This window comes from Acinonyx jubatus, chromosome C1 (genome assembly GCF_027475565.1).
Source record: "Acinonyx jubatus isolate Ajub_Pintada_27869175 chromosome C1, VMU_Ajub_asm_v1.0, whole genome shotgun sequence".
NCBI lineage: Eukaryota > Metazoa > Chordata > Mammalia > Carnivora > Felidae > Acinonyx > Acinonyx jubatus.
Window position 1 is genome coordinate 210,590,306 of NC_069381.1, and position 26,108 is coordinate 210,616,413.

At 39.9% G+C, this 26,108-nt stretch overlaps 1 protein-coding gene across 7 annotated transcripts in view; it reads left to right on the forward strand.

Moving 5' to 3' along the window:
• DIS3L2 (DIS3 like 3'-5' exoribonuclease 2) overlaps positions 1-26,108 on the forward strand; it is a 348,816-nt gene that overhangs the window by 167,233 nt on the left and 155,475 nt on the right. For all 7 annotated transcript variants that reach the window (XM_027047786.2, XM_053215958.1, XM_027047801.2 and 4 more), the window contains one exon: positions 9,024-9,197. In XM_027047786.2, the coding sequence (XP_026903587.1) occupies positions 9,024-9,197 (174 nt within the window). The remainder of the gene's footprint in view (positions 1-9,023; positions 9,198-26,108) is intronic.

Sequence of the window (26,108 nt, forward strand, 5' to 3'; positions counted from 1 at the left end):
CCTGACGCAGGGTTCGAACTCATGAACCGCGAGATCATGACCTGAGCCGAAGTCGGTCGCCCAACCAACTGAGCCAACCAGGCACCCCAGTTCTTATAGTTCTTATGTAACCCTGGACCTAGTTTCCCCTATTTGTAACATATTAGTATGGTACATTTGTTACAACTAATGAACCAGTGCTGATAACATTATTAACTGACCTCCATACTTGTACTCAGAAATCCTGGAGTTTTAAAAATTGAATGTCCTTTTTCTGTTCTAGGATACCTATACATTTATTTGTTATCATGTCTCCTTATGGTCCTCTTGGCTATGAGTTTCAACGTTATTTTTGAAGGGCATTTACAAAAAATTTTTTTGTTTATTTTTGAGAGACAGAGCATGAGTGGGAGAGGAACAGAGAGCGAGGAGAATCCAAAGCAGGCTCCAGGCTCTGAGTTGTCAGCACAGAGCCCTACATGGGCCCAAACCCATGAACTGCAAGATCATGACCTGAGCTTAACCAACTGAGCCACCCAGGCACCCTTTGAAGGACATATTTTAATGCAGAGTAGTGGTTTTTAAGTGTGGTTTAAAAACCTCAAGTGTGGTTTTTAAGAGAATTGGCCAGACATTTTGATGCAACTTTGAATCATAGTTGTCCAAAAGCAGCTGTTGCGATCTTTTAAGACAATGAAGACAGAAACTACCTAGAAAGCTATAATATTGGAACTATAATATATGGAAGGGAATTTTACTTGCAGTATTCATTTTAAGTAAAATTTACACCAAAATTAAAAAATGAAAGCAAACCCTTCTGTAAGACAAATAGGCAATGTATATAAGTCAGTTCCCTAGTAGGTCATGCTTCTGTTTAGATCCCAAGGTATTCTGGTTTTTAGGGTGGCAGCAGAATTTACGAGTAAAATAGCGTAAGATTTTTTCTGGGACATCTAAAGCCAAATGCTTGAGCTCTTTCAGCATGCTGACTGGTTAGATTTTTATCTCCTGCAGGCTATCCTGGCTATGGCGATGTCAATTCTATCTCCGGTGAAAATCTATAATAAATTTATTTAAATAAGGTACTTGAGAAATGTTCTTTGGAACTTAGTAAAATAAATGTTAATTACTACTAATAGAAACTTGGAGTCATTGATTACATTTGGAAGCTGTAACCAAAATATAATTTTGTCTTTATGAGCCGTATTGTAATTTTGGTAAACAAGTCAAGATTCTTTGGATTCAAAATAGAGTCTAGTGAAAAATTTTTGCCAGAACAGAAAGCACCAATAAAACTAAATAAAAGACAACTATTTTTCTTCATTAAATTTCAGTTAACATTCAGTGAGTGATATGACTTGTTCTGACAATTAATATTAAGTCCATCTTTACCAGCTTACTTTTGTCCTCCTTCTTTTTCACCGCCCCACCCCCACAGAGGTGGATTCGGTACTCAGCGCTAGTCTTTTGGGGGAAATTTCTTCATTTCTTGGTTCTTCATCTAGTAGTTTTTCAGGACAGGTTTATGAGAACTATATTCTTCGAGTTCTTGCACTTAGAAATCTTCATCTTCAAAGTCCAGTAGGCTTCACTAGGCTATGTTTCAGTGGTGATTTTCTGTATTAGTTTTCCCTGAGACATGGCATATACTTTCTCCATGTGAAATTTCTTTTATTTCGGGAAAGTTGTCTTAATGGCATGGAAAATGTTTTCTATTCCATATATCTAGTTCCTTGAGGAATACCCCTTATTCCAAAGTTGGATCTCCTTCATCTGCCTTTCATATCTGTCTGTTTTCTCTGTAATCTTTTAAAACACTCTTTGTACTTTCCAATTTCATCTTCCTCACTTCTCTCAAGCTTTTTTCTCAATGAACCTTATTTTTTTTCAGAGTTAGTCTTCATTAGTTACCTCCTTCCTTAGTTACCTCCATCAAAAATGACCTTCACTTGGGGCGCCTGGGTGGCTCCATCGGTTAAGCAACTGACTTTGGCTCAGGTCATGATCTCACGGTTCGTGGGTTCGAGCCCAGCGTCAGGCTCTGTGCTGACAGCTCAGAGCCTGGAGCCTCCTTCAGATCCTGTGTCTCCCTCTCTCTCTGCCCCTCCCCCTCCTTGTGCTCTGTCTCTCTTGTCTCTCAAAAATAAACTTAAAAAAAATTTTTTTAAATGACCTTCATTTTGGAGTGGTTTTATTTTTCTTCTCTACTTATTTCCTAGGTCTAAAGCACTAGGTTTTTATTTCCTTTTGTAAAATTAATGTTTTTAATATGCACTTGCATCTTTGAGCTCTTTCCTTATAGTGGTGATATATTCTTGTGAATATCTTTGGTCGAGATACCAATTTCTGTGTCCACATACTTACAGAATATGTTTTTTTTTTCTTCTTCTGCCATTTCTTTACCTTGTTTCTTTCTTCCTGTTGACATGCAGTATTTTTTTAATGAAATGTCTGGGATGTCTCCTTCCCATCTTTAAATAATGGTGTCTTCCCAGATTTTAGTACTATATTTTAAAAGTTGGATATTATAAAATGTCTTTTGTTCAAATGTTTAGACCCTTTCCCACTTCAGGCATAAGATAATAATTTTTGGCCATTCTAAAATCACCAGCTAAGAGTAGGGTGGCCAGTGTGTTTTAAGTCTGCCTCACAGAGACTGTTCCTGATGCTTTCACTACATAGAAGAATGTGTTTCTTTTCACACTAGTTTCATTCTCTGCATTCTCCGTATGATCTACCTCATTGTTTATACATCCCCAGAAACTATGCTATCTGATTTTGTGTAATTAATTATTTTATGTGATTTGTGATACATTAGGGTAGAATCATTTGAAATTGTGTTTTATGGGTAAATGGTCAAATATATTGGCAATTTCATGTCTCAACATAATCTGTGGTTAACTTCTCTGTATTGTTACTCACCGCTCTTGAATCTTTACTTCTGAGTCATCCCTCAACTGGCTTGAATTGCAAATTGCAAATATGTTTTTACCCAGGAAATGGGTAGTATACTTTGTGCCTTGTTTTATCAATTGGGAGTCTAGCTTCCAATTCAGAGGAATCATGACTATAGCCCTAGCAATATTAAAATCTTTCAGTTGTAGAGGTGAGTATTATTGGGAATGGGTCTTAAATATGATATTGAAAGGCCCAACTCCTCCCATGCACTCTTGGTTCCCAGACCATGTGCTTGACTCTAGGATACTAAGAGCAACATTATATCCTGGAGGATAGCAGTCCAGCCTCATAAGATGTTGCCTTCCAATTTAGTTCATTAGTACGCTATTACACCATTCTAATCCGTGAATGAGTAGCTTTGCTACTTCTGGAAGACTAAATCCTCAATTACCTACAGTGTTGAGTAATATAATAGTTTAAAAGATAATTTGGTAAATCTGTGGGTTGCGTTTCTATAAGCAAGATGGGTGGACCAAATGAAGGTAGCAAACCCAAACCCAGAGTTAGTGTTTCTTTCAGTGGAGAGAAGTAACTGCCCTCTCTATCACAGAAGAGCTCAACAAACTCAATCTGCTATCAAGTAGTTGGTGGGTCTTCTTGCTGTGGTTCTGAATCAGAGGCTCAGAGCTGGTTGCTGCTGGCATACTGGTATCCTGTAGGTGTGGTAGTCAGGTCCTCATTAGTGAGAGGAAGTTTATGCTGTGGAGCTAATTTTCTGCTGCTTTGTACCTTGTTTGTATTCCCATTGAGCAAACACTGCAGTGGTTGGGGAAGGAGGTTGGTTGACATTCTCGGGACAAATCGTCCTGCTTCCACAGTGGAAGTCTTTTGCTGAGCATTCTTATGGAACACAAACAGTCATACTCTGGGTTCATTTCAGTAGGCCCATTTCATGCCCATGTCTCTTCCCCAGATGTTCTTGTCACCAGTACTCCAGTCTTTCTTCTTTCAGCTCCCTGTGATCTGCTAAACTTGTAGCAACTGCTCATCAGGCCATGTTTCTTCAGCCAAAGTAGACCATGGATATATTGCTTGAAGTTCTGCTTACAGGGAGGAAGTTTCTGCTGTACTCTCTTTTCAGAGACCACCCCTTAGAATGGATATAACCCTATCATAGTCCACTTATGATTCATGACAATGGAAGGTCAGTTGGAACTAGGCATCCAAGGTCCTCAGACCTTTCTGCATCCTCCTATATAATTGTGTGTGTGTGTGTGTGTGTGTGTGTGTGTGTGTGTGTGTGTGTGTGTAGAAAAAGAGTGTCTGGTTCTCTAAGTCTTATTCTTTGTGATTAGTACCCCCACATTTCACATGAGAGACTCAGTGAGACCCTGAATTTAATGATGTAATAATTTACTGCCCTTTGAATCCCACCCCCCCCCCCCCCCCCCCGCCCCGTACTTACCCTGGCAGCTGCAAGAGATTCAAAATACTTGTTTGAGGGGCACCTGGGTGGCTCAGTCGGTTAAGTGTCTGCCTTCAGCTCAGGTCATGATCTCGCAGTTCATGAGTTTGAGCCCCACATTGGGCTCTCTGCTGTCCATGCAGAGCCCACTTCAGATCCTCTGTCCTCTCCTGTCTCTGCCCCTCCTCTGCTCATGCTGTCTCCTTCTCAAATAATAAATAAATAAATAAATAAATAAATAAATAAATAAATAAATAAATAAATAAAACAAAATACCTGTTTGATATACATAGGAAGTCCCTGAGTTTTCAGCTTAGCCTGGAATCAAGGACTTAGAGGCTGACCATGTAACTCTTTGCTTACATCCCTTTTTCAGGTTCTTCAAGCCTCTCACTTTCTGTGAGCTCCTTGATTTCTTTTCAATAAATTCCTTTTCCATTCAGTTAGTTTCTTGTGCTTGCAACCAAGAACCCAGACAGATAAAGGCATTAGTTTTAGGAGATGAATGTAGAAAACAGAACCTCAGGAACCTATGAGAATAATAGATGGGTTGGAAGTAACTCAGGTCCCATTAATTTCCAAAATGTCCTTCAAACTTCAAAGGCAGTGACAACAGATTCCTTAAATCCTCAATAGGAATTTCATTCTAGTGAACACAGGTAATAATGTAGTCATTTTGAAAATTAATGAGACTTGAGTCTTTAACTGTATAGAACCTTTTGTTTATTTTTAAGTAAGCTCTATACCCAATGTGAGGCTTAAACTGACAACCCTAAAATCAAATGTTCCATCCTCAACTGACTGAGCCAGCCAAGAGCCCCATGTCTAGATTCTTTTTTTTTTTTTTTAATGTTTATTTTTGAGACAGAGACAGAGTGTGAGCAGGGGGTGGACAGAGAGAGAGGGAGACAAAGAATCTGAAGCAGGTCCAGGCTCTGAGCTGTCAGTACAGAGCCTGATGCAGGCTCAAACTCATGAACCGTGAGATCATGACCCAGGCTGAAGTTGGACATTTAACTGATTGAGTCACCCAGGTACCCCCCCTCCTTTTTTTTTTCTTTAAGTAGGCTTCGTGCCCACTGTGGGGCTTACACTTATGACCCTGAGCTCAAGACGTGAGCTGAGATCAAGAGTAGGATGCTTAACCGATTGAGCCACCCAGGCGCCACCCACAGAAATTAGTAAGAATCTTGAATATTTAAGAAAATTGTAGGTGAGAACAAAGGCAAATCTGGAGAGCCAAGGACAAGAAGTCCAATCATCATCTTTTATCAGGATTAGTTTGGCCACAATGCCAATGGTTCCTACCAGTGCTTTCTCAGAACAACATTGCCACTGGACACTGCTACTACCACTGCTATCACTGGAAACCATCCGGCTGCCACGAATGAATCTTAAGCACCTCTTGGTTTTTGTGTCATTCTCTCCACATTCAAAGTCATGAGTTATGGCAGAGTCTAAATCATACACAGTGTGCTGGCCTCTGGTTTTCATAGAATGAGAGGGGTCTTCTATAAAGGCCTGGCATTATGTAGCAGACTAGTCATTTCTTTAATGGAAACTGTAGTTCTTTGGCCCATTTACATGTCACGTAGAAGTCTTCTTTTCTGATTTGTATGCTTTTTCTTTCCTTTTCTTGCATTATGGCACTCAGTGGGACCTCCAATACCGTGTTTAATAATATTGGTGAGAGTTAACATCCTTGTTGTCTTCCTGGCCCAGAGGAAAGCATTTAGTATGTCACCATTAAGTTTTGCTATTAGCTCTAGAGTTTTCATAGGGGCCATTAATCAAGTTGAGGATTTCCTGTTCATTACTCATTTATTCAGAGTTTTGATCATGAATGTATGTTGAATTTTGTCCAATGCTTTTTCTGCATCTATCAAAATGATTGTATATTTTTCTCATTTTTTGCTAATATGGTAAATTATATTGATTTTTGGATGTTGGATAAATCTTTAAATCTTCACTTGGTCATCAGGGTGCCTGGGTGGCTCAGTTGGTTAAGCATTCAACTCTCAATGTCAGCTCAGGTCATGATCTCACAGTTCGTGAGTTTGAGCCCTACATTGGACTGTGCACTGACAATGTGGAGCCTGCTTGGGATTCTCTCTCTCTCTCTCTCTCTCTCTCTCTCTCTCTCTCTCTCTGCCCCTGCCCTGCTTGTGTGTTCTCTCTCTCTCAAAATAAATAAATATTAAAAATACATACATATTTAAACCTTTACTTGGTCATGATGTATTATCCTTTTTATATACAGTTAACCCTTGAACAATGCAGTTGAAAATCTGTATATAACTTTTGACTTTTTCCAAATTTGACTACTAATAGTATACTCTTGAGTGGAAGCCTTACCGATAACATAAACGGCCAATTAACACATATTTTGTATGTTATGTGTATTTTATACTCTAGTCCTACAACAAAGTAAGCTAGAGAAAAGAAAATGTTAAGAAAATCATAAGGAAGGGAAAATACATTTACAATACTGTATTTACCCATTGAAAAAAATCTCTGGTAAGTAGACGCACACAGTTCAACCTCATTGTTCAAGGGTCAACTGTATTGCTATTTCTGTCTGCTAACATTTCATAAGAATTTTCAGTCTGTGTTCACGAGGGATATTGACCTCATGAATCCTTTGTCTGATTTTGGTTTCAAGGTAATGCTGGCTTCATGAAACCAGTTGGAAAGTGTTCCACCCTTGTCTGTATTCTGAAATAGTTTGTATGGAATTGGTATTAATTCTTTCTTAATGCTGTACATGGCGGCATTTGCCAGTGAAGCTATCTGGGCGTGGAGTTTTCTTTGTAGGAAGGTTTTAAACTATGAATTCAGTTTTTAAAATAGATATAGGACTATTCAGATATTGGTTTTGGTTTGAATAATCTTAGGCAGTTTGTGTCTTTCAAGGAATTTATCCATTCCATGCAAGTTGTTGAATGTATTGGCTTAAAGCCATTCATAATTCTCTTATCCTCTTAATGCTTGTAGGATCTATAATGATGTTTCCTCTCTCATTCCTGATTCTGGTAACTTCTTATTCTTGATTAGCCTCACTAGAAACTTACCTATTTTATTCTCTTTTCAAAGAATCAACTTTTGATTTTATTCGTTTTCTTTATTCTTCATCTTCTGTCCAGTGATCCTTATTTCTTAATTATTTTCTTCCTTCTGCTTACCTGGGATCTTACTTGCTTTTCTTTTTTCAATTTTTTCGGATAGAAGCTTAGATCACTGATTTGACACATTTCTTCTTTTCTAATATGAGCATTTATTTAAAACATAAATTTCCCTCAAAGTAATGCTTTAGCTGCTTTTCACAAATATTGACATATTGTGTTTTATTCATTTTGAAATATTTTCTGATTTTTTTTTAGCCCACTGGTTGTTTAATTTCCAAATATTTATGGATCTTCCCGACAGCTTTCTGTATTTTTTCCCTCATATTTTTGCTGCCTTTGGCTTTTTGGTATGCTTTCTGGGAGATCACCGCCTAAGTCGGAGAACATAGCACTGGTCTGAGCCTATGTTATATGTGAGCGGCCCACAGGCAACCTGCAGGCTGCCTCGAACCTATGCTGGTGGGCAGTTGTGTGTGCCAACTATGGGCTGGCTTCTCTTGGCTGGCACGTGGCAGGCTTCCCTGCTGCCACCACTGCCCAGTTCCAGTAGCAAGCCTGAAGATGGGAATTCATTAGAAGTCTGCATATGAGGCCACCGCATCCCCAGTCTCTCCCTCTACCACTGTACACTTAAGAGCTCTGACAGCCAGGCATCTACCCTTACAAAGGATACAGAATCTTCTTCAAAGAAATTGAATGGCTCCAGAGACAGCCCTAATGCCAGATCTAAACTCCTTACAGGAAGACTATCTCCTATTCAACACCTAACTTAAGGCTTATAGTCTGAACATAGCATGCCAATACTTAGGAGAATTGAGCACTATCAGTTTTGTTTTATATGACCCACAGATGAAGAGTGATATTTGCCTTCTAAAGGGTGGAACCCTACCCATAGCATCAGAACTAGCCTATTAAATGCAATCTTACTTTTAATAGACCAACACCCCAAAATGTGAATGGTGGTTTGCCAAATGACCAGATTATGGATAATTTTAACTTTCTTCTTGGTGCATTTCTGTATTTTCTAACTTCTCTACAGTGAACATATATTACTTGTGTGTTCAGATGAAAATATTTAATGTATTAAGGTAAAAATTAGAATTGTGAAAAATATGTAAGTGTCAGATTCAATCTAGTGAGCATGACTTAATGTGTAGGTGCTATGAAACTAATGACTTAACAGTAAACTGAGCTGATCAGAATTGTCTCTAAAGGTGTTTGCAAGAGAAGGAATTGACAAAAGGCTTTTACCGATACCAATTTGACTTTTTCATGAAAAACAATTGCAAGAGGCCCAAGAAAGGCCAGCTGGCCCAACTCCCCACATCAGAATTCCTGAAGAAAGTTAAAATTATACTGTAGACAGGGATTTAACAGGACAAGAGTATCACTGTCTCTTCTCCTTGGCCCCCTACTCACTGGTGATGGTGTTCTTGCTGGGGAAATTCGGACAGGAGGTTTTGAAGATTTCCTACTACCTTCTCTTTTAGAGAATAAATGATGCCTGTGGTCCATTTATTCACTAACATAGTTGTTCCTCTCTGTCCTGTCCACAGGCATCTGGCTAAGAGTCTTGGGCAGGCTGGTGAAATTGAGCCTGAAACAGAAGGAATACTAACAGAGTATGGTGTGGATTTCTCTGATTTTTCTTCAGAAGTTCTAGACTGTCTCCCTCAAGGTCTGCCCTGGACAATCCCACCAGAGGAATTCGGCAAGAGAAGAGATTTAAGGTAAATATCTGAAGCTCTTTAAGAACCACACGTTTCTACCTAACTTCAAACTTAACTTCTTAGGGACGAGGCTCAGATATTTCCATCTTTCTACCAATGTTCAAGTTCAGTTCTATTGAGAATTAAGTGCTCTGTACCAAATATTGGCAAATTATGGTGCACTAAATCACTGCCTGTTTATGTACAGCCCAAGAGCTAAGAATGGTTTTTGTATTTTTAAGTGATTGGAAAAAGTCAAAATGAAAAGAATCCTTAATGAAAACTATATGAAATTCAAATTTTAGCATCCATTAAGTTGTATTGGAACACAACCATGCTTACTTGGTTATATTTTTTTCTATGGCTATCTTTTTGTACTACAACATTAGGTTGAATAGTTGCAATAGAGACCATATGGTGTGCAAAGGGCTCTCTGGCCCCTTGGAGAAAAAGTATGCCCACCTCTCTTCTAGACCATTCTAATTTCCAAAGATACAATTGCCATCTTTTTTTCTCCTTGTTATGCCCCATAGGTCTGGTTGAATAAAGACAGTGTTATCTGGTCAGAAGTACCTTCCTTCACATGGGCCTCTTCAGGCACAGAGCAAAGGATTCAAAGCTTCTGTGCTTGGAGCTTCATTTTAAAGCTTTACTTTTAGGTCTGGAATTTGTTGGAAAGTACTTTTGTGGTATTTTTATAACAACATCTTCTTTGAAGATGTTTCTTCATTGTGGGATGTTAGTTCTTTTCTGATATTTCTCTTCAGAATTTGGTTTCAGTACTGGCATTCATTTTGGATGCCACATGGAGATATTTAGAACCAAGAAACTTTTCGTACAACCCACTGAGGCTGTGGAAGGTTTTTCGCTAAGGTCATCCCATGTCAGAGTCGTTTCCACCACACTTGCTCGCCTCTTGCGGCTGAACTTATGATCCCTTCGCGCTCAGTGCCCGTTACTCCACCTAGTTTGAGAATCCTCCTTCTCTGCCCCCTCTTGCTGTTGTATCTTTTAGGAATTTACTGCCTTTTTTTTTTTCTTGCCAAGCGTAAGCAAGGAAAAGGAGATGACAGTCCCCTTTCCTACTTATTGGTGGAACACACTTTATATTTGATGTCACTTAACTGAAGTTACTGTCCTGGCTTTCAGCTGTGACCACCACTCACAGAACTCCTGCTGGTCAGTTATCTCATCCTGGGCTTTAGATCTTGGGCCCAAACCTTACCCTCTCTGAACCTTCGTTTTCTCATATACAAATTGAGGGGCTTGTTTTCTGAGATCTTTTCCTAAACCTAGGAATCCATAAAAAAAATTTTACTGAGAATGAATGCCTGAACTTTATTGTTTGTGCTATAGGTCAGTGTAGCCATTCCACAGTAACTATCAACATTTGAAATGTACCTACCCTTTCACCCAAAAACTTGACTTCCAGGAATCCATCCTACCCAAAGAAGTGTACAAGGATAGATGTATAAGAATGTTCATTGCTGCTCCGTTGTAAAAGTGACACTTCCAATGTCCCTCAACAAAGGAATGGTTAAATAACCTGTGTCATATCAGCAAGGTAGCATTCCAGAAGCCGCCGTCAAGAGCTAGATCCATGTGGACTGTCCTAAAAGGATGACCATAATATCTTGCCAAATATATCATATAAAAATGCTCTCCAAATGTGCGTGTATACACATGCATACATGTATCTGCACATATAAAGTATATATGCACAGAAAAAGGTCTGGAAGGAAATACATCGAACTGTTGACGGTGATTATCATGTGTGGACTCGGTGGAATAGCTGAGGGTAGGGAGGCAGTATTTTACTTCAATTTGTAAATTGCTCTATTTTTCGAATTACTTTTTAAAATAACTTTTATGTCTTTTAAAAATTATAAATGGGAATATCAGAAAAGAGAGGCGCTTAGTCTTTTCTAGCCTGATTCCTAGCCTATGGATAAATAATAAGGCACTTCAGCAGTCAGCCCTTCTAGCGTGTTCTCCATTGCTTCTCATAGCTCCACCTCACCTTTTTCTTTGGCTCCTGTTGCCTTCCGGGTTAGACCACAGAGCAGGAGGCCTTGCTGTGCAGAAGACTTCTTTTAAAACATGCTCATGTGTTCTGTGAAAGGTTCCAGAGATACAGGGAGCTCATAGGATGCCCTCTGCTATGAGCATGGCAACAGAGTTTTGTTTTTTTTTTTGAATCCACTTACACCTCCCAACACTTTTTCCTTGCCTATTACATTCCTTGCCTCTAGCATTATGTTTCTAAAATTCAAATCTGATTTATTTTACTCCTTGGGCTTAACATCTTTCAACTGCTTCCTGGTACCTGTAGTGGTAGTCTCTAAACTTTTTTGAACACGCATTCCCAATAATGTGTATGTCTTTATTTTAAAATCACAAATATATTTACTGCTTTGCTAATTTGTCATGTACATTATATACATAAAAGTAGAAAAGTGAGAATAAAATAAATTCTGAAGATATTTTTATTTTACTTTAAAAAGGTGTAGAAAGCTGTTTACTTTAAAAAGGTATAGAAAACTTCACATTAATAATTTTACTTTTGGTGAGAGCAGTGTGATTGAAATTCTTTATTATTTTTTTTTCAATTTTTGCTTTCACAGCCTACGATATAGAAACACAAAAATCTGATTATAAGTTCAATGTATTTTGATACTTAGTTTTAGATTTAATGGTTATCAGAACTGAAAAAGATACCTCAGCAGAAGTGAGTTGAACTTAGCTAAATCATAATACTCATTTTTTTTAGTCCTATTAACCAATTCTATTCAGAAGTATAATCCAGCTAATAACTTTTCATCCTTCATCGTGTCCATCAGGTCTTGTGAACTAATTGAAAACTGCTACATTTTTTTTTAGATTTTTTAAATATGGGCTCATAATCTGGTTATTCTTCAGTTAGCATCTTTAAAAACTAGTTAGAAAATTCTGTCAGGAAGTGTATAGATATGAGTAGTTTTACAGTTTATACTCTAAGATCATTTTTAGGTCCCCAAATTGTCTAACATTTCAAACACCCTTTTTAAAAATGTTGTCTTAAAAATCTGAGTTTCTTATTTTATTTTCGTTTAGAAATCAATCACTTTTTTTCTCATCACTTTTACCTTGAAGATACAGAGTAAGTGTGTTTATTTTTTCCTAAGGACCTGCTGGATAACGTATGATTGACGGTCATTGTTTTGAAATCATCATGTGGCTGATGATGAATTTATATTGGGAGGAGAAGAAATGTCAACTTTTCTATTTTCATGGTATTAGTAGAATTAGTATAGTTGAGCATTACCTTTAGTCTGTGGATCTTTGTAATAATCTTTTTTAGCCACTTGCCTATTTGTAATGATTAGTTTAGCTAAAACTAGGTAATTTCCATAAATCCATGTACGGGGCATAGGCAAATACCCACTGATCACAGTTGGCTGAAAGCATAGCAAGTAATTGAATGCCATTCATGGGCAGTAGGGATACGGTATTTGGACGGAGTCGTGACAGAGGGGAGAGGTACTGGGTACAAGAGTTTGTAGTACTATGATTTCTTCTGCTCAGGGGTCCAGTGCCTTCGAATTAATGTCAGAAGAACTCGGAATGAGTCCCAGCACCCGCTAAAAAACATGTGCTGTGAGTAAATTAATACATACTCTATAAACTCCCAAGTAAAACCTTTGCCGTCTTCTATATACAACTATTTATATATATTATTTTTATATGTGTACATGTAACATACTCCAAGTACTAAGTTAGTTACTGGAAATACAGAGACAAGTGAGGCCCAATTCTTGTTCTTTAGGAATTTACTCTTTCTCAGGGAGACAGATTTACACTCAGATAAATTACTGCAGAGTATCGCAAGTGCTGTCATATCAGTATGAACAAACTGCCAAGGGCATTGGTGCTGGCACTGAGATCTGAAAAGTGAGCAGGCATAGAGGGAACTAGAGTGACTAAAGCAGTCTTCATTCAATGATAGGCTGCAGCTGCAGAAAAGGTGACACCTTCCTCTAAGACTCCAGATCCTTCTGTAACCAGGCTCACAGCTCCAGTGGCTTCCTGACCCCTTCTGCTCGGCCACCCTGCCATGGAGGCCGCAGTGTTACTCTGGCTGTAGCTACATAAGGACTTCTACATACCCGTTTAGGTTTGATATTTGAACAATTATATTTGGAACAGAAAAGTTCCATCAATCTTTAAACCTCATAATCCAATTATGTCAGTAAAATTCCAGTTTTTTAGTCCAGTGGAATTGGGGTAATATTTTGCAAACTGAAGTTGAGAGAAATAGTGTTTATTTTGAAAAGAAAAATGGTTGGTTAGCAATTTTCAAGAAGGAAGGCTGGTGTGAACTCCTAGGGGTGATCTGGCCCTTCTGATCGGGAACACCATTTTTCTGGACCTAGAGCTCTAGTCCCTGGAGAATCCCTGCCTGCATGGCCTAGACCTGCAGCTCTCTTTAGCAGGGCATCTGAGGTTAAAAAAAGAGAAGAAAAGAAAAGGAAAAAGCAAGCGACACCAAGACTTCAGGCCTTTGGGGATCAGGAAGAGAATGTATCCAAGGAAACTGCTCAAAGGGTGTTGCACCAGAAGCCCAAGAAACCCCAAGGTTATTTCTGAGACTGGCTCCAATTATTGCTAATTTCATTCTTATTATTTTCTTTCCTTTGTTGCTAAACTGGAATAGGAAACCAAAGCTTAAAAGCTCAATTAAAGTGGAAAATGGAAACCTAAATATTGGAGGGGGAAAATACCACGCTAAACTGATTTTTCTATTTTTCCTGTAGTTAGTAATATTGTGGAAGTTTGGATCACATCACTTTTCGGTAAAATACGAGCTTCCTTGAAGTAGAGGTGGTATCTGTCACTTTTCACAGGAGAACTTGTGGGGATCTATTTCTTTACTGTCCCCTCAATAAAAAGGGTGCCCAGTGACCTCCACTGGACCATTACAAATGTGAAACTTGGCACTTAAAATTGCTTGCTCTAAATTTTCCAATTGCTTTCTCTTTTTTTTTTTCCATTTAATGTCCTTCTGCCAACTAGTGATTTTATTATTATAAACAGGACATTGTATTCACTTTTAAGAAGAAATATGAAGCTGGAGGTAAAATTACAAACTGCAGCTTCTCGGCTGCCAAAATAGAAAACAGTGAGCTAAAAATACTGAGCACAGAAAGGGTGCTGTGGCAAGAAATATTGAAATATCTTCAAGATGGAACTGTTCCAAATAGACAGACATTTCCTTTCACTCCAGGTAAAACCAACCTTGAAATAGCTCCTTGAAAGGAGAGACATATAATACTAACCTCTTTCAGGTCAACCCTTTTGTGGGAAAGCTTTCAAACATAACTAACATTAAATGACTAATGATCTTGCTCTTTATCAGGAAGTCCAGTATGATTAAATTGCCATTTAGAAAAGGTTCCTCTGGTGAGGGAGTGTGGCAGCATAGAAGGAGGACCAGAAGGTAGTCCCAGCTCTCCTGGGAACCGGCGGGGTGACCTTGAACAGATTAATTAAATTTGGGGAGAGAGAGAGAGAGAGAGAGAGAGCACTTCATCCTTTGTAAAATGGATTATTCGATCAGGTTAGGATTTTCCAAAAAGTATTGGTAGGTCGTGAGTCCTTTGGGATTTTAATAGGCTGTCATGAAGTAAAAGGGTTCTGTGGCCAAATATTTTTAGAAAACAGTGGGGTAATAGATTTCTTAGAGCTTTTTCTCGTGGATCATCTCATGGACCTAGTGTTCCTCAGACTAAATATTTCAAAACGTACTCCCTCTGATGGAGTGTGATTCTGGGTTTGAGATGTCCTTTTGGAGTCATTCACAATCATCTCATCCTTGCACTTGCAAGAGATGGTATTCCGTCGTTGACCAGCTGCCACACTTGTCTGACAGATACATTGACTGTGCCTCCCTGTGGGCTACACAGAAAATCCAAGGATCATGCTTTAAATCTCAGCTCTTCATTGCCAAGGGAATCCCTTCTTTCCTTACGTGGAACAGAGCAGCATTAAATTGTTCTGCATTAAACAAGGAAGCTGTCATTGTCATTTGAAACCACTGGCAATATTATTCCATTCACATAAATCCCAATTCACTGTTTATGAAATTACAAGTAACTCATAGAACATAACAAAGATTAATGGGGCCTAATGCTCATACGGAGTAGCGGCTTCTCAGAGCTCTGTGCTCTGCCTGTTCTGCTGATGTCACTCTCACATCTCTCCACTTTTTAATGCCTGGGCTGGAGATAAAAGAGGGCACCTTCCAGCAGAAAGTTTTGGGAAAGAAACAAGCCTCCCACCAAAGATACCGGTGCGTGGGAAAGGAAGGTAGAATTTGAAAATGAGAGCCATGAGAAGTACATAATTGTATGGACAAATCATTCTTAAGACTAGAAAATGTTGGGTAGCTTGATAATTCATATCAGTATAAGTGAAAAAATGAAGTTATCAACTTTATTGACAATAGGAAAAGAGGGAAATAAATTTCTTAGCTTCCTCATGGTATCCTGTTCTGATTCAGCCCTTCATCTTTCCCCAAACCTTTTACTCTCTCATAGCTCTGCATCTTGCCCATGCCCTACCCTACCCTGCCCTGCCCTTCGTCTGCTTTCCAGGGCCCGTCTTACCTGCCTTTGCTGTCTCACTCTGGAATAGTTAGTCGTGCCCCACTCTCCTCTCCCTTCACCGTTTGTTCACACCTATTTTATAGCACTTGCCACACTGCACTCTAACTTCCCTGTGGGTGACGCTATCCTGACAGGTGGCAAAGCCCTCAAGAACAAGGGTTCGGGCTCACTTGTCTTTCTGTTTCTAGACTCTAACTCAGTACTTGGTATATGATAAATTACATATGTAAATACACGTGTATAGGATAAAAGGGGGGGAGGAAAAGGCAAAGTTTTGTTTAGAAAGCGTTGGCAGAATATGTATTCATTGGTTGAATATAACGTGTTTTAAAGCAAGTTCTGGGATTCGTTCCTGTTTCCTTTTAGTATTCCTGGGAAAATGAATATTGACAAAACACAATCCAGTGCCTTCAGAGAGTTTGCTGTGTAATATGAAAATTGATTACGAAAACATCTTAAAGAATAAATAAAATGTTATAATTACTTTAGTAAAATGAGGAACAACTTCTGTTTCTGACAAAGATAGAGTGCCCCCATTCCTCCTGGCCCTCCTTCTTACCAAAAATATGGACATAACACAACAAACAAGCATGGGAAGTTCCAGAAAGGTGGAAAAGAGAAGGCAGTCTGCACAGGGGTCTCAGGACTTAAGGAACATACCAGTGATCCCCCTGGTTTTCCTCATTGCCTCGCATATAGCCCAGACAGGGTGTTGTAGAGGTCGCCAACCTGGAATGACCAAAAGGCACAAGAAGAAAGATCTTTAAGAGAAACCTTTCTCCTCCAGCCAAAAGACCAAGGAAAGGGTGGTCTAACAACAGAAACCTTTTTGGCAATACCCACCATTCTCCAGCCAAACACCAACAGAAACGTGCACGTGCACTCACATGCACACGTCATGGTTTCGTTGGGACCAAGCAAGGTGTTAATATTCCATACACCCCATCCTATCCCATGAACTCAAGCAGCAGCGCCCTAGTTTCCCCTGCCTGCTGGTGTCTGTGGAGCCATACAGTGACTTCATCTTCTATCCTGTCTGCCACTTGCAGGTGACGCTCTGATTCCACTTTGGGAGGTGTAAGATCTAGGCGGGGCTAATCTTCCATCCCCTGCGCAGCAGAAGTTGTTGGTAGTGTTTGCCTTCCCCTGCTAGGGTAGTGTCAGTGGAACCAAGTAAGGAGCTTTCTTCCTTCCCCTTCCCAGTGGAAGCAGGCATGCTCCAGTTTCCCTTTTGGGATGGTGTCCGTGGAGCCACGCGAGGAGCAGACCCTATTCCTCATCCAGTGGGAGCAGGTTGTGTCCTGATTCCCCTGCTCGGGTAGATTGGCAGAGCTGGCAGTGGAGCTGAGCTTCTGTCCCCTCTCCAGCGAAAGTAGGCAGCGTTCCAATTGTCCATGAGAATAGTGCCAGCAAGTCCCAGAGATAAGACGAGCCTCCTTCCCTGCCTCGCAGCAGAGATGCGATGAGTCAGGGCTGGTTTCCACAGCACACCCCCTGGTGTCAGTGCAGCTCAGTGCCAGCTGAGCCTGTATCTCCTGCCACCATAAGCAGAGACCTTGGTATAGAATCAATTATATATATATACAGAAATATCTCACTCACCTACTCCGCACTCCTAATGTCAACAGGGAGTTGAGCTTTTGCCCCAAAACTAGTGATAAGGCAGTATATATCAGATTTTTGCTTTTCCCCTTCCTGGTGGCGGTGGGGCTTAGCAGGGAGTTTAGTTTACACCCACACTTGGAGTCAGTGAGACAGTGTGAATTGGTGCCCCCTTTTGACCAGGAAGATGTCGGCAGGGCTGATGGAAGGGATGGATTGCGACCTACAGTGAGGCCTTGTGAGTCTGTGCTGGGTTGGTAGCAGCGGGATTCAGTAGGAAGTTGAACGTGTACACTCACCTGGCCCTTCAGCTACACCTCGGTAGGAGACTGCTTACAAAAAAAACCCACAACAGACCTTATAGGATCCAGAGTCTCCTTCCTAATATAACATTCAAAATGTCCAGTATACAATTGAAATGCACTCATCACACCAGGAAAACCATAATTTGAATGAGAATGTATAACTGATATCAGTACCAAAATAAATCACATGTTGCAATTATCTGACAAGGATTTTAAAGCAACCTTTATGAACATGCTTTAACAAATAATTACAAATTCTCTTGAAACAAATAAAAAAATAGAAAATCTCAACAAAGAAATTTTTAAAAAACCAAATGGAAAATATCAAAGTAAGAAATACTGTCACCAAAAACAAAACAAAACAAAAACTATCCAGAGCTCAATAGTAGATTAGAGATTATAGGATAGAATTAGTGAACTTGAAGACAGATCAATAGAATTTACCTAGTTTGAGCAAGAAGGATTTATGTGCTTATAACAAAAGAACTAACATTTGTATCATCGGAGTCCCAGAATGAGAGGAGAGAGTGAATGGAACGGCAAATGTATTCAAAGAAGTAATGGCTGATAACTCCCCAAATTTGGCCAAAGATAAGTCTTCAGTAAACTGGGCTGACTCCTGTAAAGAAAAACACACTCTTCTGTGTGTCCTTGACTTTCAGTCTTTGACTACAACACTGCTTCACTTCTCATGCCAAAAGTGTGGGTTTTCAATTCCATAAACATCTCTGTGGCACCAGGTGGGTGTCCTGTAGCTGAACTCAATTCTCACACTGTCAACCTAGAGATAGTATCAGATTCCATAGGTTAGGGGCTCAATCCCACAAGACTGCCTCCTCCAACTTCAAATGCCTGTTGCAAGTCCAGCTTGTTACCTGTGTTTCTGTCCAGCAGGCCATAAATTGAGGATTCCTAGGCCCCCTCCTCGGGTTTGATTAATTTACTAGTGTAGCTCACAGAACTCGGTCAGGAAAATAATTTACTTACTAGATTACTGGTTTCTTGTAAAAGAATAGTACTCTGGCACATCTAGATGAAAGAGACGCATAGGGCAAGGTCCGAGGGACCATGGCATGGAGGTTCCATGCTTTCTCTGGACACGATGTCCTCTCAGCACTGCACACACATACACCAGCCTGGATGCTCTCTAACCCTATCCTTTTGGGTTTTTATGGAGGCTCCATTACATAGGCATGATTGATTAGATCATTGGCCAATGGTGAATGAATTCACTCTCTAGCCCCTCCCCCCCTCACCTGAGGTTGGAAGTGGGGCTGAAAGTTCCAGCCCTCTGATCACATGGTGGTTGATGCCCCTGACAACCAGCCCCCACACTTAGATGCTTTCCAGAAGTTATCTCATTAACATGAACTCGGGTGTGGTTGAAAGGGATTTGCTATGAATATCAAAAGACATCTTTATTGCTGTTATCATTTAGGAAATTCTAAGGGTTTTAGGAGCTCTGTGCCAGAAACAGGGATGAAGACCAACTTTATATTTCTTATTATAAATCACAACATCACAACCCCAAACAGCATAAACCCAAAGGAACTAATGCCAAGACACATCATATTTAAACTTCTAAAACCTGAATACAAAGAAAAAATCTTTGAAGCAGAGGGAAATCTTTTAAGAGAACACCAATTCAAATGGTAATAGTTCCGCATTGGAAACTGTGGAGGCCAGAAGAAAGTGGCAGATTTCTCAAGTACTGAAAGAAAAGAACTGTCAACCATGAATTCTGTTTCCAGCAAAGATATCCTTCAGAGATGAAGAGGAAATAAAAGCATTTTCAGACATAGGAAAGCTAAGAGAAGTTGTTGCTAGCCAATATACCCTGAAGGGATGACTGAAGAAAGTTCTCTAAACAGAAAGGAAATGGTAGCATAAGATGACTTGGAATATCAGAATGGAAAGAAGAATATGAGAATGGGTAAAAAATGGGAAATATCATGAACTGTCCTCATGAGTTTCTTAAATCACATTTGGTGGTTGAAACAAAAGTTCTAGCACTAAATAATGTAGTGCTCAAAGTGTGTGGGAAAAGTATTTAGAATGTAGAGAGGGTAAAGGAACCTAAGTGGAATTCAGGTTTCTTGAAGTAGTAAGAAGTTGATACAGTAGACTGTACAACTTATGTATATTGTGGTACCTAGAGCAACCACTAAGAAAACTACACAGTGGTAACTTTATAAACCATCAAGATGGAATCAAAAAAACAATGTTCATTTAACCTACAAGAAAAACATTGTAACGAGAAAGAGAGGCAACAAACAGAAAACAAAATGTAAAAATGGCAACTTAACCTATAACATATTAATAATTGCCCTTAATGTAAATTGCCTAAAAACACCAATTAAAAGACAGAGATTAGTGGGATGGATAAAAAAGCATGATCCAGGGGCGTCCAGGTGGCTCAGTTGGTTAGGTGTCCGCCTTCAGCTCAGGTCATAATCTCATGGTTTATGGGTTTGAGCCCCACATCAGGCTCTGTGCTGACAGCTCGGAGCCTAGAGCCTGCTTTGGATTCTGTATCTCCCTCTCTCTCTCTGCTTCTCCCCTGCTCGCATTTTCTCTCTCTCTCTTCTCTCTTCTCTCTCTCTCTCTCTTTCTCTCTCAAAAATAAATAAACATTAAAAAAAATGATCCAGTAATTAGATTTCTAAACAAACTTATTTTGAATACAGTGACATAGGTGGGTTTAAAGCAAAATGATGAAAAATGATATACCATGCAAATATCAATTTTAAAAAAGCAAGAGAAGCTATATTATCATCAGATAAAATAGACTTCAGCGCAAAGAAAATTACTAGAGACAAAGAGGGACATAATGTTAAACGGATCATTCCATCAGGAAGGCGTAGTGGTCTAAAATGTGTATGTACCACAAAACAAACCCACTTTGGAGAACATTTTGGCAGTTTCTCAAAGGTTTAAACGTAGAGTTTATGACCCAGTAATTTGACTCCTATAGAATGGAAAACATATCCACACAAAAATTTGTACACAAATGTTTATAGTGGCCTTATCTATAATAGCCCAAAATGGAAACAATCCAAATGTCCATCATCTGATAAAGGAATAAACAATATGTGGTATATCCATGCATTGCAATATTATTTGGCCATAAAAGGGAAAAAAGTACTGCTACGGGCCACAGCATGGATGAACCTTCAAAACGTTATGCCAGACGAAAGAAGCCAGATATAAAAGGCCATGTAGTGTATGATAAGAAAGTCAATTAGTGGTTGCTAGGGGCTACGGGGAAGGAGGAACAAGGAATTACTCTTAATGGGTATGGCGTTTCTTTTTGGGTCACGAACATGTTATGGAATTAGGTCGTGGAAAAGATTACACAACCCTCTGCAGAGACTAAAAACCTCTGATTCATGCATTTTAAATTTTTATTATTTATTTATTTTTTTTTTTTTCAGCTAGCCGTAGTTGCACTTTGGATAAACCTCATTCGTACTGCCAACTGCACAAAGATTGAATCGTACATGTTAAAAGGGCGGGTTTTATAGTGTGTGAATTCTATCTCTAGATAGAAAAACCAATGCATGTAATCTATCCTATCAACAGAATAAAACATAAATCATATCTTGTCAGTTATTACAGAAGAGGCATTTGGAAAAAGTCCCAACACACGTATGTACTAAAAACTCTTCAGCAGGTTAGGAAAAGAGAAGACTGTCAACTTGATAAAGAGTATCTGCAAAAAACTAGAAGGGATAGGCACATAGATGAATGAAACAGAATAGAAAACCCAGAGTTAGAGCCACACAAATACGCCCAATTAATATTTGATAAGGAGCAAAGGCAACTCAGTGGAGGAAGAGTAGCCTTTTCAACAAATGGTGTTGGAAGAATTGGGTGTGCATCGGCAAATAAATGAACCTTGGCCTAAACCTCATGCCTTGTGCAAAAACTAACTCAAAAGGGATCATAGACTTAAATATAAAATGTAGAACTGTAAAACTTTTACAGAAAAGAGCATAGGGGCACCTGAGTGGCTCAGTCAGTTAAGTGTCCGACTCCGGCTCGCATCATGATTTCATAGTTTGTGGGTTCGAGCCCTGTGTCAGGCTCAGAGCCTGTGTTAGCTCAGAGCCTGGAACCTACTTCAGATTCTCTCTCTCTCTCTCTCTCTCTCTCTCTCTCTCTCTGCCCCTCCCCCGCTGATATTTTCCCTCCCTCCCTCTCTCCCTCTCTCTCTCTCTCTCTCTCTGTCAAAAAATATAAATAAACATTTTTAAAAAAGAGCATAAGATACGTACATGGTACAAGACTAGGTGAAGAGTTCTTAGACGAGACACAAAAAGCATAGCCTATGTAAGAAAAGATTGATGGGGCTCCTGGGTGGCCCAGTTGGTTGAGTGTCCGACTTCGGCTCAGGTCATGATATCCCGGTTGACGAGTTCGAACCCCGTGTTGGGCTCTGTGCTGACAACTCAGAGCATGGAGCCTGCTTCAGATTCTGTTGCCCTCTCTCTCTGCCCCTCCCCCACTCATGCTCTGTCTCTCTCAGGCTCAAAAATAAATATAACCCTTAAAAAAATTTTTTTAAAGAAAAGATTGATAAATTGGTTCTCATCAAAAGTAAAACCTTTTTGTCTGTGAAAGACTCTGTTAAGAGGATGAAAAGAAAGCTAGCCTGGGAGAGAATGTTTGCAAACCACGTATCCCATAAAGGACTGTATCTACAATACATAAAGAACCCTTAAAGCTCAATAATATAAAAGCAGTCCAGTTAGAAAATGAGCACATGACATGTACTTGGAGAGGACATACAGAAGGCAAATGAGCACGTAAAAAAGGTGTTTAACATGATTAGCCGTTAGAAAATGCAGATTAAGGGGCACCTGAATGGCTCAGTCGGTTGAGCGTCCGACTTCAGCTCATGTCATGATCTCACAGTCGCTGAGTTCGAGCCCCACATTGGGCTCTGTGCTGACAGCTCGGAGCCTGGAGCCTGCTTCGGATTCTGTGTCTCCTCTGCCCCTCCCCTGCTCATGCTCTCTCTGTATCTCAAAAATAAATAAAAACATTCAAAAGAAAAAGAAAATGCAGATTAAGTCCACAATGAAACCTCAGTCCACACCTGTCAGAATGGCTGAAATAAAAGGAAAAAGCAAAGTTGGTGAAAAGCCGCGAGCAATACCAAATGCTAGTGGGGATGTGGAGAAAGCAGATCATTCACACCCTGCTGGTGGAAGTGTAAAATGGCACAGCTACTCTGCAAATACTTTGACAAATTCTTTAAAAAACTAAACACAACCACCATACAACGTGGTAATTGCATTCCCGGGCATTTATCCCAGAGAAATAAAAACTCACGGTTCACACAAAAACTTGCACACACATTTTCATAGCAGCATCATTTATTCATAACAGCCCCAAACTGGAAACCACCGAACTATCTTTCCACAGGTGCATGGTTAAACCAATGTGGTACATCCATATCATGGAATGATACTCAGCAGTAAAGAGGAATGAACAATTGATCTTGCTACAGCTTCCCTGAATCTTCAGGAAATTGTGATCAGTGAAAAAAGCCAATCTGAAATGTTACATCTGTTTGATTCTGTTGTGTAATGTTTTAGAAAAGATACATTTTGGAACTGGAGAATAGATTTGTCTTGCAGGGACTGAGGAGGGCACAGCAGGGGGGGAATTAGGTAGGGATGATTGTTATTAAAAGACAGGGATCCTTGGGATGATAGCATTGTCTGTTGTTTGAGGTGGTGCTTACATGCACCTCCACACGAGATAAAATTGTGTGGAACATAACGAGCACAAGTGAGAATAGGGGCTCTAGGTAAGATCGGTGTGTTGTGTCAATGTCAATACCCTGGTTTTGATGCTATATTATAGTTTTGTAAGATTTTGCCACTAGAAATGGGGTAAAAGGTAGATAGCATCTTTATTATTTCTTACCACTGTATGAATCGACAATTATCTCAAAAGGCTTAAATTTAAAAAAAAAAAGTAGGCACCAGGTGAACACAGCTGAGAACGTAATTTATTTTGCGTGAGGAAGCTGTAAAGCCAGGTAACTTTTTTAACTTGGCCTTGAGGGATGAATAGGATTTCCTTAGGCTTTCGTCTTACTATTGGAAAAAAAGAAAAAAAAAAGGAAAAAGAAAAAGCTAACACTGTTTCTGACATTCTCGAGAAGACCTCTCAGTAGGAAGATAATAAGCCTGTAAGGAAGGCCCTTGAACTGTGTCACTATCCATCCTTAAGCCAAAGTGAAATTTAGGAAAATCTGAGATTATGAAATAGAGGGCAAGAACAAAATGCTTGGATGGGGAAAGACGAGTAAAATTTGGGTACCAGAAGACCACGTCCAGGGGCCAGAAAGAGAAGCAGGCCTGGCGCTCAGGAATGAGGTCTGGGGTGCAGATACCTGTTTCAGTGCATAAAAGTCGTAGTCAGAGCCACCCAAGAGAGTGGATATACCTGGTGAGCACGCGTCTGAACGGGAAAGGGGACCAGTGGTGGACTGTCCAGCGGCACTTAAAGGACGGAAGCTTCATAGGAAGAGGTGGGGTTGGGGGTGCAGGAAGGAGGATATTTGAAGAGTTAAAAGAAAAGGCAAAGGCCAGGCTGGTGACAGGTTCCAAGCAAGGGCGAGTCGCCCTGTGCTCTGCTGCACTGCTGCCAGCTGGGGCAAAGCAGGGGACAGAAGTCGTTGCGTTTGGCCATCAGATTATTTTCCCTTGGGTATCTCATGCGTTGTGCAGTGAGTGGTGGGAGCCCGAGAAGACTGCGGCCAGCCGAGGAGAGGAAGTGGGGTGAAGAAGTGAGGACACGAAGTATAAATATCTCTTTTAAAGAGTTTGCGGCACACAGGAGGTGAGAGGGAGCTTGACCGAAGCTCGGGAACCAAAGACGTCTTTGAGATTGAGGAGAATTTGAGCTTGCTGGCAGGCAGTGGGGAAGGAGCCAGTGGAGGACATACACATTTTTGGACTCCTCTTCGGAAATTGCCTTCAGAGCCTAAGGCACATTTTCAACAATGGCAAATCTTCATCTTTTGAGAGTGGATTTGATTTTTGGAAACAGCCAAGTCGGTTTAAAGCCAAGAGTGGTAAATCAAGGGGGTGATCAAGCTGGATAAAGCAACTTCAAAAAAAAAAAAATTAAGTATAATTATAAAGTAGTAAAACTGATTTTCTTGTGAAGCTCAGGAATTGGCTTAGAAAGTAGTTAAAGAATTCCAAAAACCTTTCCAGCAGTTGTGGCGTGATGTGAGTAAGTGTATGGAGTCCCTTTGTGACTTTCACAGGACACCGATGTGTGCATGGAAGTCCTGTTATGTATGTGAAGAAATTGGTCTTGCAGCATCATGTTTACTCTCAGTGAAAGTAAAGTTTCCCGTAATCTTTTTTGCCTGAGAGGTGACTTGGTGGAATTACACCAAAGTTTGTATATGGGAGAATCAAGAGTTTGAAATTGTGATTGTTTAAACAGTTCTCCTGTGGTCTTACAGATGTAATTAGAATTCCTCGGATAGGAGTGTTCCCACAAGCATAATAATGCTTTAAATGTGTGTTCAATTACCCTTTTCTATAGTCATATTTAATCGTCTCTTTTTGAAACAGAGTTACTTTGAAAATACGAAATCACTAGCACAATCTCGACTGTCAGGCAGACCTGAGACAGTGCTGGGCACATGGTAGGTAGTCACCACGTGTCCCTCTCCTGTCTTCTCTGCCTTGGGGCTTGATGTACACCAGAAGACCCACCGAAAGAAGGATCAGTTTCCCTCGGAGTAGATCGTCTCCATTAATGGTTAGCCAAAAATATCCGGGATGAGGAAAATTAACATGTGTAAAAGTTTGAAGTTTTCATTTAGCTTTGTTGTGTAATGTGGCAAATATCCATATACCAACACATAACAATTTGTTGGATGTTTCTTTTATGCCTTTGTGTAGGTGTTATCTCATTTAATTATTTTATACTTCTGTATTACTTTATTAAATTATTGAAACAAGCCTGCGGAATAATTATCCCTGTTTTGCCGATGAAGAAACTGGGGCTCACGGAAGTGTAATCACTTGCCTTGAGGTCACGTGGCTGAGGGGCTGAGCTCCGACTTGAATTCAGGTCCATAGTCTAGAAGCTCTTACCCTTACCCTTCATCCTCCTGTGCCTGCATCTTAAACCCACGCTCTTGATAGACATTAAACAAGAAAGTCAACCCAAAATATCACATCGCTCAAGAACACTGCACCCTTTCCCTCCCCTGTATTGAGAAAAAAGAAGTTAGAGCCTTCTTCAAATCCCTACTGGCCAAAAAAATGTGACAGCGTTGTACTTAGTGTAATTTCAATGACAAAGGGAGTCTTTTTTTTTTTTTTTTAGTTGATTTGTTT